General features: G+C 41.8%; 1 protein-coding gene across 3 annotated transcripts in view; it reads right to left on the reverse strand.

The window, feature by feature from the left end:
- Window positions 1-12,871, reverse strand: part of LACC1 (laccase domain containing 1) — a 41,499-nt gene that overhangs the window by 23,206 nt on the left and 5,422 nt on the right. For 2 of the 3 annotated variants that reach the window (XM_068265230.1, XM_068265231.1), the window contains exon 2: window positions 5,498-6,075. In XM_068265230.1, coding sequence (XP_068121331.1) covers window positions 5,498-6,075 — 578 coding nt within the window. Of the gene's footprint in view, window positions 1-5,497; window positions 6,076-12,304; window positions 12,383-12,871 lie in introns of those variants that run through there. The other variant, XM_068265232.1, reaches the window with a different exon arrangement.

Raw genomic sequence — 12,871 nt, forward strand, 5'->3', positions numbered from 1 at the left:
TAAATGTCTGTTGAAGTGCTTATAATAACGTCTGCAAACAATGAGTAACAGAGATGTACAGACTGAGCATCTCTGTACATCTCTTGACGCATCTATTGATGCTCATTTTATATCATTTAATTGAACTGTAGTAAAAAAAAAAAAAAAAGTTCCTCACATGGGTAGGTCCCTAGGTAGAGGCAAGCCTCCCCTGTCCCCCTTCTTCTTGATGTTCCAACGCTAAGATTCCTCAAAGCCCATCGACAAGCTCAGCCAAACTTCACAGGAAGCTTGTGTTTGCACAGATGCAATAATCATTGTATACATTTAAATCACAGATAAAGGGGACACCCACTGCGGTTACGCCTCCCAAATTTAGATTAGCTGCTGAGTGACAGGGTTGAGGGGAGTGTGCTCAACTGCGTCATCTTGACGTCAGAGCCAAGCCCTACTCCTCAAGCCTGACACTCACTATGTTGTTTGATAGGCAGGCTCTGCCGGCGGAACCGGAAGTGCTTCTTACCTGTGCCGCACTTCACGGCTGCCCTTTCATTTACTAGTCTCAGTAGAAGAAAGGATTACCTCTGCGAAACCTCTGGTGTATAAGGCTGTGCATTAGGGCTCGTTTCTACGATAATCGCATTGCACCGCAATCAAACTGAAACCAATACAAGTCAATTGAGTAATTTCCATTGACGCAAATGTACCTATGTGATGCAATGTGATGCGTCGCGGGGGAAATTATGGATAGCATGCTGCAGATTTCCTCAGCACGCATCCAATTCCCCATTACCATTAATGGGATGCCGCATCCGGATATATGGACGGTGACCGGAAGTACCCGTGGTTGGATGTGATGCGATGATCGCATCCAACCACTAGTGGAAATGGGCCCTTACAGATTCACGCTGCTACTCCCCAGTACACAGCGATAAGTACAGAGTTTGTTGACATTTTGCATTTGATTGAATGCTATCCATTGTCCGCACTTGCACTTCACTGTTTGCAGGATTCTTTTCAATAAACTACATAGTGCCAGATTCCACTTCTCCATTGGTCCAATCTGTGCACTAGCACAAAGTGACATGGGCTCGGCTTTTTCCACCGAGACTTCAGGGGTCCTGGCACTGAGAGGAGGTGAAGGGGGCAGGGGAAGCCTCTGGAGGATCCAGAGGCTTCCCTTTAGTATGTCAATTTTCCCCTAAATAACTCACTGTTTTCCTTTAAACAAGCCGGTATTTTAGAACAAAAAAAAAATGAGGGTAGGAACACACTAGGCAGAATCACATATGTGTTTTCCACTATGTGTTATGGAAACACATATGCAATTTTGCCTAGTGTGGAAAGTAAAAGCACAGAAGCACTCAAACACAGTACGACTGTAAATGAACATTAATATGTCATCTGATTAATATGCTATCTTTTATAAACTTGGAACAGTGTGACTTAGAGAGGAATTGTAACCAAGGCTTGAACTTCATCCAAATCAGTAGCCTTTCCCATGAGAAATCTTTACCTTTTCTCAAACGGATCATCACAGGGCTTTGTATGGCTGATATTGCGGTGAAGCTCCTCCCACAGTGTGATGTCAGCACCTAGGTACTGACATCACACTGTGGGACTCATGTTGCATTGTGGGAAATAACAGCTGTTTCCAACTGCCAAAAAAAGCAGCATCTTTTTCCACAGAAATCACCTGCCAGCAATAAAGATGACATGATGTGATACATTTCTAAATGTAAATCAGGGAGAGGAAAGATTTTACAATGGGCAAACACTGACTAAATTATTTATACATAATTATTGTAAAAATTAAGCACTTTTTTCATTGCGTTATTTTCACTGCATTTCTTCTTTAAAAAGCTCTATTAGGGTTCACACTGAGCAATAGAACAGCTAAAATATACAGTGGGATGCGAAAGTTTGGGCAACCTTGTTAATTGTCATGATTTTCCTGTATAAATCGTTGGTTGTTACGATAAAAAATGTCATTTAAATATATCATATAGGAGACACACACAGTGATATTTGAGAAGTGAAATTAAGATTATTGGATTTACAGAAAGTGCACAATAATTGTTTAAATAAAATTAGGCAGGTGCATACATTTGGGCACTGTTGTCATTTTATTGATTCCAAAACCTTTAGGACTAATTATTGGAACTCAAATTGGCTTGGTAAGCTCAGTGACCCCTGACCTACATACACAGGTGAATCCAATTATGAGAAAGCGTAGTTAAGGGGGTCAAGTTTAAGTTTCCCTCCTCTTGGGGGTCTCAAAACAACTCTCAAATGATCTGAAGACAAAGATTGTTCACCATCATGGTTTAGAGGAAGGATAAAGATAGCTGTCTTAGAGATGTCAGCTGTCTGTTTCCACAGTTAGGAACATATTGAGGAAATGGAAGACCACAGGCTCAGTTCAAGTTAAAGGGAACCTAAACTGAGAGGGATATGGATTTTTCCTTTTAAAATAATACCAGTTGCATGACTCTTCTGCTGATCATGTGTCTCTAATACTTTTAGCCACAGCCCCTCAGCAAGCATGCAGATCAGGTGCTCTGACTGAAGTCAGACTGGATTAGCTGCATGCTTGTTTCAGGTGTGTGATTCAGCCACTATTACAGCCAAAGAGATCAGCAGGACTGCCGGGCAACTGGTATTGTTTAAAAGGAAACATCCATATCCCTCTCAGTTTAGGTTCCTTTTAAGGCTCGAAGTGGCAGACCAAGAAAATTATTGGATAAACAGAAGCGACGAATGGTGAGAACAATCAGAGTCAACCCACAGACCATCACCAAAGACCTACATCATCTTGCTACAGATGGAGTCACTGTGCATCATTCAACCATTCGATGCTGTATGAGTGATGCAGAGGAAGCCTTTTCTCCGCCCACGGCACAAACAGAGCCGATCGAGGTATGCTAAAGCACATTTGGACAAGTCAGCTTCACTTTGGAATTCCAAGAAAAACACCTGCTACCTACAGTAAAATATGGTGGTGGTTCCATCATGCTGTGGGTCTGCGTGGCCAGTGCAGAGACTTGGAATCTTATCAAAGTTGAGGGATGCATGGATTTCACTCAGTATCAGTAGATTCTGGAGACTAATGTTTAGGAATCAGTGACAAAGCTGAAGCTGCGCCAGGGCTGGATCTTTCAACAAGACAACCACCCTAAACACTGCGCAGAATCCACTAAGGCATTCATGCAGAGGAACAAGTACAACGTTCTGGAATGGCCATCTCAGTCCCCAGAACTGAATATAATTGAAAATCTGTGGTGTGAGTTAAAGAGAGCTGTCCATGCTTGGAAGCCATCAACTGTGATTGAACTACAGATGTTTTGTAAAGAGGGATGGTCCAAAATACCTTTCAAGCAGAATCCAGACCCTCATTGGAACCTACAGGAAGCGTTTAGAGGCTGTAATTTCTGCAAAAGGAGGATCCACTAAATATTGATTTCATTTCTTTTTTGTGGAGCCCAAATGTATACACCTGCCTAATTTTGTTTAAACAATTATTGCACACTTTCTGTAAATCCAGTAAACTTAATTTCACTTCTCAAATATTACTGTGTGTGTCTCCTATGATATATTTAAAGCGGAATATAACCCAGAATTTCTTATTTGCTCTAAAAGATTATTTACAGCATATAATATACTAACACAGTGGTTTTTTTTTTTAGTAAAACAGCATTCAAAGGGTTACATCACAGGGCTGACTCTTTCTTCTGCAGGGAAAACCTGCATCCGAACTGCTTATAATCTTATCTTGTGTACACATTCTTTACTTGATACATTTATGTAAACATTCTCTGGCTGTGCAGGACTTTAGCTGATGAGTGCTGAAGTGAAAAACAGATCAGAAATCACTGGTGGCTGCATTCACAACAGAATGACAACAGTTATAAAGAAAATGCACCAGCAGCTTTCAAAGTAAATTAACTGAACTTTGGGAAGTTATAATCTCTAAATGAATATTAATACTTGTGCAAAAAAGCAAATATGATAATTGTATGGGTTAAAAAAAGTAGGAAAACACATTTTTATTGAAAATTTTGTCAGTTTTAAACCACTTCAACTGACATTTTTTATTGTAACAACCAACGATTTATACAGGAAAATCATGACGATTAACAAGGTTGCCCAAACTTTCGCATCCCACTGTACTTGAATGGTGACTACAGTAGTACAGCTGCAGCCTGCATAACAAGCTCTACCCTCACTGACATTTACTTTCCCTGACAAAGAAAGAAAAAAGGATGTCAGGGAGGGGATTTGTGCCAGAATCAACATGGTCCAGTCCAAGCTGTTCTGGTATCAAGGCTTACCCTGTCCTGCTCTCTTTCCACCCACCATCATTCTTCTTTGATGTATGGCATGCACTCCAGTATTGGCATTAGTTCTGCCCTGGTTGTGATATGTCAGGGAGACCATCGTTGAACTGTTTCTGCAACGTGAGGTCACTTTTTGTTTTGTTTTTTCCTTGTTTAGTTACAATAAGTAATAGAAATCAATTACATGTCACTAGCCAGAGTAGGACGTAATGAAGCTTTTCAAATTTCACAAAGTTTTACTATGGCAATGTGTTCCACAGACAGGAGTAACTTTGCATAGGGCAATACTGAGATGTGGTGTCTGTTAGATAAAACAATATCAACAACACACACACACACACACACACACACACACACACACACACACACACACACACTTCTTAAGTTATTATTATTTCTGGGAAAGACTCGTATTCCCCTGGCTGTGATTCTGGGTACAATTGTAGGAAGTGTGCAGTCAGGATAAACCAGTTCCTACTAATTGGCTGTGGTGTTTTTCCATTTTTTTTCCATGTCAGATTTGTGTAATGATCACTCCCAAATAGACAGAACATGACAAATGAAAACTCAGGAGCCTGCATTACTCATTGACATCATGTTTTGTTTCTATGTTGAGGTCTTGGCAGAAAAAGATTAAGACAAAATGGGGCCCTAAGCAAGATAGCAGTTTTTGCCCACCACTGATGATCACCTGGCTTTTTAAAAGGAGTCTGAATCTAAAAGAAAAGCAGATACCCAAGGAGAGCGAAGACTCTGGGTCCTATAGAGCCTTCCCGTTCTCCTCACGGTTCCAGCGCTGGATCTCCAGTTAGCAGTTTCCAGCCGATCAGCAACGAGACAGGGTGCTCGCGCATGCACAGTACGGATTGGCCCACCTTCAGGAGCACTTGGGCTCCCAAAGACTTCCAAAGTCTACTGCAGTGGGGGATTTGAACCGGGGATCCAGCACTGGAACACGGGGACCGTGAGGAGAACAGGAAGGACCCACAGCCTTCCCTCTCCTTAGGTGATATCTGATTTTTATTTTCGCTACAGATTTACTTTAAGTAAAATTTAATGGGGGGAGAATCTACTAGGGCCTTGGAATTTCCCCAGGTCCTAGATAACTGCCTAGGGTTGCCTTGTGGCTGATCTGGCTCTGGGTCTTGGTTCTCATACAGAGTATACAGGATAATCTTTACCTGGAATAAGCTGTGATTTTAGAATGACCACATGACCTTTCTGAGCGGGCAGACTTTGGCAATACTTCAGCACATCTTTCCTTGCATGTTCTCTTGCCTCCTCATCAGTTATGCCGTTAGGTCCTTTTTGAGAACATGGTAGTGTAATGACATCCTTCATTTCAAAATACTCTAATGTAAATTTATAGACTGGGGTAAACAGGTTTTCCAAGTAGAAATCCATTTGTATTTTCCTCTCCTGGGGCAGAATAACAAGAATTTTGCTCAAGTCCAGAGCATCAATTTCTTGTTTGATAGTGTAAAGTATAGCAGCCATGCTGGAGTCTTTTACCACCTTGCATCCATTTTTCAAATGACCGAAATGTACCTCACATAGTGTATCTGGACCATTGTGCTTACAAGTGGGATCCTGGTAACACATGAAAAACAAAGATGGAGACTTGGTCTTATAGCTTCTTTTTAAGTTACTCAAGATGTCCATCAAACTTTTTTGTTTGATATTCTCTGTATTACAGCCAAGACTGAAGAGATCTATCAGTACTACATCTTCATTATGGCTTTCTTCAACCATTATGGACCTGCATGATATAGAAAATAAAGTATGATTAACTCTGAAATCTTTTACCAGGACTAGTTACCAAAAGTTATTGTTACAATCCCCATCTGCTGGTGACATCCCTGTTAACATGTCGCCTGAAGTTCCTCTCTTCACCAGCAGATGTCCTCATGAACCCTGCATGAAATCATGTTGTTTCTCCACCCCCACCAGAAGAGGGTTCACTCCTCCTGAGCCTGCATTTCTCTACTGACTGTTGGGAGGAGAGCTGATTCGTCACCTGATTTACCAGCATTGGATATAAACCAAGCCTGAGCACCAGTCCAGTGCTAGTTCATTGTTGCTGCTTAGTCTGTGTGCTAGTCTGTCCTGGTTTCCTGAGATCCTTGTACCTTGTTCCTTGTATATTGCCTTCCTATGTTTTGACCTGTGCTTGCTATTGACGATTCTTTGCCTAAGCGACTACATTGTATGATCTGCTCTCCTGGTTTATGTCTTGCCTGTATGACTACCTGTTTGTACTGCAAATTGTCTTGTGTATCTATATTTTGTAAATATCTATTGTATATATTAACCAGGTTCAGGGGTCCGTGTGCACACATTTGTATATACACTGGGTTGCTCTGCATGTATACCTTATGCAGGGAAGTCTAATTGTATATATCCCGGATTGCATGTGTATGCCTGTTGAATACACCTGCCGCCAGGAATATTATATTGTGTTGCTTTTTGGATATCATTGCATTTATTTCTGTTGTTGTATATAAGGTTAATGTACATTGCTGATTAAGTTATTATTTATGTTCCTTGCATTATTAATAAAGTGCCTTTATTCATTTATTCCTGGCCTTGTCATTTCAGTTATTTCCCACATAGTGACATTTTCTGCTCCGTTGCATATCTTGTGCACTGTCCATGTTGTCTCATGTGCAATGCATAAATGCAAACCGTTACAATTATCAAACACAATCACAATTCCCAGTGCTATGATATATTGATATCAATTTACCCCAATATAGGGGGAGCCACCTTGTGATCTTAGAACAATAGAAAGTTATTACACTTCACATGTGTCTCCTTCAATCAGATTACTAGCTTTATTGTGTGCAAAACACAAATACCCTTCCCCCTTAAAAGTGCATTCACTGTTATGAAGCCTATATAACCACAACCAGCTGCGTTACACACATCAGCTCTTTCACTCTCCATTCACTGCAATGTCCATTATACTCCCGGGAGTTTTATCAGAATTATAGTTCTAATTATTTGGCCATAATCCTTCTCCTTTAATACATGACTGGACTTAAGCAATGCTGGAGTGTCCCGGATATAACTGTCACAACAAAGGTCTAGAGTTCTTCAGAATCGCTATTGATAACTGTTGTAGTGGAGCGTTGCGCCCGTTAACATAACTAACAGTTCAACAGGGGTTGCCCAGGTGCGCTCTCACCACCACCTTCTGGGTATTCCAGTACCCTGGCTGTAGTTTTACTTGCTCCCGGCCACCGCGCTGTATGCGTGTTAGTGGTGAGTCTGGTGACGCCTCTTCAGTGTCCACGTCGTGATGTGGCGTCACCACTAACACGTAGACCGGAAGTCTGTCCATGGGAGCCGGAGGAGCTGGGAATGCAGGGTGGAGCTTACATCGCAGTGTGCAGAGGTCCTGAGTGGCTGGGAGCAAGCGAAGCTACAGCCAGGGTACTGGAATACCCAGAAGGTGGTGGTGAGAGCCCATAACAGTGAATCTACTTTTAAGGGGAAAGGGTATTTGTGTTTTAATACAGACAGCAAAAAACAAAGCAAGCTCTCACCAACATGGGCTGCATCTGAATGACTCATCACCTCATATGCACCGCTTATATAGCTCAAATACACACTCAGCAATCAGACAGATGCAAAACATATGCATAACTAAATACTTACCATGCAAAACAGGATAGCACAATGGGCGCTGCTAGCCTGGTAGTTAAAGAACTATGGAAAAAAATAAAGGTAGAAGGCTGCGCATCCCTGACCCAATACTGTACAAATGAATGGTTAATCGCTATGGCGCACACCGCCCCTCCTGGACTGAAATGTGCGCCCGCATCCAATCAATGCAAGTCTATGGAGAAAGTTTAGCTTCCATTATAGTTTTGCATGCAAAATTACAATATACTGGACATTTGCTTTTAATTTAGTTTAGATAGTGTAGGACACCTGCTCTGGAGATTTACCTCAACGTTGGTGCAGGTGTCCAGTATATTGTAATTTTGCATGCAAAACTATAATGGAAGCTAAACTTTCTCCATAGACTTGCATTGTTTGGATGCGGGCGCACATTTCAGTCCAGGAGGGGAGGTGTGCGCCATAGCGATTAACCATTCATTTGTACAGTATTGGGTCAGGGATGCGCAGCCTTCTACCTTTATTAGGTATTTGTGTTTTGCAGACAATAAAGCTAGTGATCTGATTGAAGGAGACACATGTGAAGTGTAATAATTTTCCGTTACAATTATCAACCATGCAAAATGTTCACAGTTACGGCCAGAACCCGAAGTCTGGCAAAACTAGAAGTGGTCGTCTCACTACGGCCAATGTGAGAAATGAATTAAGATTTCTGGCGGCTGCCTTATGCTGTCAATGTGAGAAATTAAGCCGGCTCCTCGGCTCTGGCTCCTCCTCCTGCCCCCTCCTATTCAGCTCTGGCAGCAGGGGGCACATGCGCCCCTCCCAGAGTCGTTCATCGCGGCAGGGAAGCAGAGCAGGAATGCTGCAGATATTGCTTCTGCCAGCACGCGCTGTGCAGGAATGAATGGCAGGAACCCCTGCCGCGACGAATGACTCTGGGGGGACGCATGTGTCCCCGGCTGCCAGAGCTGAAAAGGAGTGGGGGCAGGGGGAGGAGCCATAGCCGGGGAGGAGCCAGCTTAATTTCTAACATTGAAACAGTAAGGTGGTCGCCGGGAATCTGGAAATGTTAATTAATTTCTCACATTGGCCGCAGTGAGATGGCCACTTCTAATTTTGCCTGGCCAGAACCCGTAGTGGTGAGATTCCTGGTTCTGGCTGTAACACATGCTATATATTAGCAAAAGTGAGATCAGTGGTAACAAGAAAAGACAGCTAGAAATTGAGAAAGTGGTTAGGCGTAAAATAAACCGGGCGGGGGGGGGGTGGCCTTAGAGATGAAGATTCAGTTTTAGGAAGAAACACAGAGACGTCTGGAGCCCAATAGCACAATATGTCGCTGTTCCTGGTATATAAAGTGAGATGAAGTATACTCACAAATGTGGCTTGCAATGAGGGGCAAACAACCACCAGGAGCAGATGGAGAACACAAGCCCGTCTCCACTCGGGCAATCCAGATTTGGCCGGATTGGAGGTCTTGACAAAACGTAAAAAGGTTCTGAAAAATACCATCAGAACCTTAAAAATGTACAGGTTTTGTTTATTATTATTTTTATGACATCCATTGCAAATTTGGTGACATTGGCATATTTGGAGCTTTGCAATTAGCTTGGAAAGTCAGCATATTTATCTAAATCACAATGTTTGTAGCAACTTCCAATTTTTTCATCTGGCTTTTACATTTTAAGCTTAAATTTACTTGTTCCACCACTCATCTTTAGTCCTGGGCATGGCTTATGTTTTCCACCAGCCGGTGCCCAATACAGTAAGGGAGGTGGTAGAAAGACACCAAATGATGGAAAAAGTTGTATTTCAACCTAATGTTAGCTGAAAACAAACTGCACTAATCAATAAATTGCTCCTCTAGTCCTCCTGCCACCAGCTGAAAACAATATTACAACGTCCACACCCAATATGTTTCACCTCCAGGGCTTTGTCAGGGTCACATCAATAGTTCATAGGTACAATGTACACAAGCAATTAACTGTTCATATATATTATTTCTTGTTAACATTATTGAGCAGCACCTGTTTACATCCCATTGTCTGTCTGTTACTCCATCTACCTATCTTTTTTTAAAATTTGAGGAACAGGATGATTAGACAGGGTTAGTGGTAGCAAAACAATCATTCCACGGGCTGAAGCTTGAGTTGCCAATGAAACTGAGGAAGCATCTTTCTCTAACCTTGTGGCACCACAAATGAAATTGAAAAGCTCTGAGGAGTTGTGAATTGCCCTCCTTTGCACAATGCCAGTAATACGCTTTATTTTATTGGTCATTTAGTAAAATGTGTAATCTTCATCTTCTAGCCAGGGGCATATCTAGGAAGGAGAAGCCCCTGTGACTGCAATGGGGCCCAGAGGTGTGTGGGGTCCCCAACTACTCACCTTCCCTTTCTCTGATACTTCAAATCAGAAGTTTTTGTGGCTACACATGTTATGGGTGTGAAGATTCTGATGGCCTCTCTTGTTTTATGGCCCTTGCAAGATGGGTCCCCAGACTGTGAGGGTCACCAAAGGGAGGCAAGGCAAGAGTTGTGAATATTAAGGGGGCCCCATCAACCTTTTGCTGGGGGCCCCGATAATTTGTAGTTACATCTCTGCTTCTAGCGGGATTGGAGGGTTCAGGGAAATGTACCATCCTCATATGTTTGCGTTTCATGTGTACTTTAGTTTGTTAAAACAAGGCTAAAATCGGTATCAACTTTTTCAGTAAATCTTTCAGGACAATATACAATACTCTACTACCCTGATATGATGCTTCACACCAAATGCAGGAAACCTACCCTAATAAACAACATTATGGCCTTGATTTACAAAGCCGTGCTAATGCATAGCACAGAAGTGCTATGTGTGTAGCATGCAATGTTACTCGCACAAAGCTAACAAAGCTCCTCACGTGTTAACGTGGAACAATGCGCACATTGTGCCACGTTAACACGCGAAGAGCTTTGTTAGCACGCAAGTGTAAAACTTTGCATGCGTAAAACTTTGCGCGAGTAACATTGCGCGCTACACGCATAGCACGGCCATGCTATGCATTAGCACGGCTTTGTGAATCAAGGTCATAATGTTAACATTTGTAACATGTATAGAGCTTTGTTGACCCTGGAAATAATGTAACCTTGTCATAATTGTTGTTATGTACTGTACTCACAATGTTCTTATTGGATTTATTTTGGAGAAAATGCTTCAAAATGTAACTTCTAAATAAAGTATATTATAGAAATGTACCTCCTATTCTTGTGCCTCCTACTGCATTGATACCAACTGAGTATATTTACAAAGGGGTAATTTGTATAATTTTCCTTGTTGCTGACTAAGCCTCTAGATTTACAGTATATAAGGTCAGTGAAGCCAAACAATGGATGCAAATATTGTCTATAGTTTTATGTGCAACTGATCTGCAGGAAGAATAGTCCATGAGAAGTTTACTACTACTTTTAGAGATTGACAGTTTTAAGTATATAATCTTCAAATTAAAGTTGAAGAGAAATCAAGAGCCCAATATGGTGTAGTATGTCAAAATTGATTGGATAAATGAAACAGTGAGATGGTAATACTCACAAACACGGGTTACCACCTAGGTAACCACTCATTAGGCAGGTGAGGAGATTAGACCTGTCCTCACTCAGGATTAAGAAGTCGCTCTCTGTAGATAGGAAGAAAGGGGGTAGATCACCCCTCCACCTGGGGTGGACTCAAATATATTGGTAGGTGAACAGAGGCGCCAGAAGGATAAAAGTACATAACATTTTTAAAAAATTGCTGGGAGGAAGTGGTGGACTCGCCTCCGTTAAAGCAGACACCAAGGACTGTAAATATATAGATATACACATTTATTGAAAATACCCCAAAGATGCAACGCGTTTCGCGGGCACAGCCCACTTCTTCAGGCAATAGGCAGGGGATAAACAACAGCAATTCAGTTATAGCAAGCAGAGCACCTTCTACAGAGAAGAAGATCAGCTATAGAAGATGTGCGATGATGAGGAGAATAGTCATTGTTTATTTCAAACACCCAACCAGGTGCAGGTAAAGTTCCTATTCCATTTGTTGCCCCTAGGCTGCAATATCTGTTTGAAAACCACCTCAATCTTTTAACCTACTGTAGAGTAATTATAGTGATTAATCCACTCCATACAGAATCGACAGTAGGCACCAGCAGATGGCTGAATAACTGATCAGCAGTTACCAGCCTTGTGCAAAGTCCTGTTTCCACTCATGTAAATTCAGATCATGATCAAAATGGAATTTGTATATTGTTTCAACTTTTCCAGCATCATTAGTCATTACAGATGAGTGTAACATTTTTTTTAATATATATAGCCCTTCAGTGTGCATGACTACCATGGGCTGACCTTGAAGTTTGGTGAATCTGCAGCTTTGATAGTTGATGTTCTCAGTTCCCAAAACCTTGAGGCTCGGACCACACTTGTCTGTGCAAAAAGACATGCGTTTACTGCCATAAGCTTTTCCGCATTTTTATGTTCTGCATTTGTGTCTTTTCTATGTACCTTTCCATTTTGCTTTTTTATTTGTATGCCCTTTCTAAACAGAGAAAACTTACACATACTTTCTCCATAGGAAAGCCGTGTATGCGAATCACATGTGATTCACATACAGTGTGCGGGAAGAAGGAATGCACATAAAATCGTATTGGAAATCATACACCAATGCAATTTTTGTGTGGCCCATATACTTTCATTATATACAATTTGGCATGAGTTTCATAAGCGTGCTAGCAACCTAATGGCAAGTACCCATCGGGGGATACTTGCAACGATGTTACCCAACGTCGTTTCACATAAGCATTTTAAACAATGTTGCCCCCGCAGTGATCGCACGTTGTTAAGCGACAGGCACAGCAGCACGGATTGGGCAGATCCCTGACGACTCCCACGCAAAGTACCACGATTGCTTGAAGT

The sequence above is a fragment of the Hyperolius riggenbachi genome, chromosome 2 (genome assembly GCF_040937935.1).
Source record: "Hyperolius riggenbachi isolate aHypRig1 chromosome 2, aHypRig1.pri, whole genome shotgun sequence".
NCBI classification, from domain to species: Eukaryota; Metazoa; Chordata; class Amphibia; order Anura; family Hyperoliidae; genus Hyperolius; species Hyperolius riggenbachi.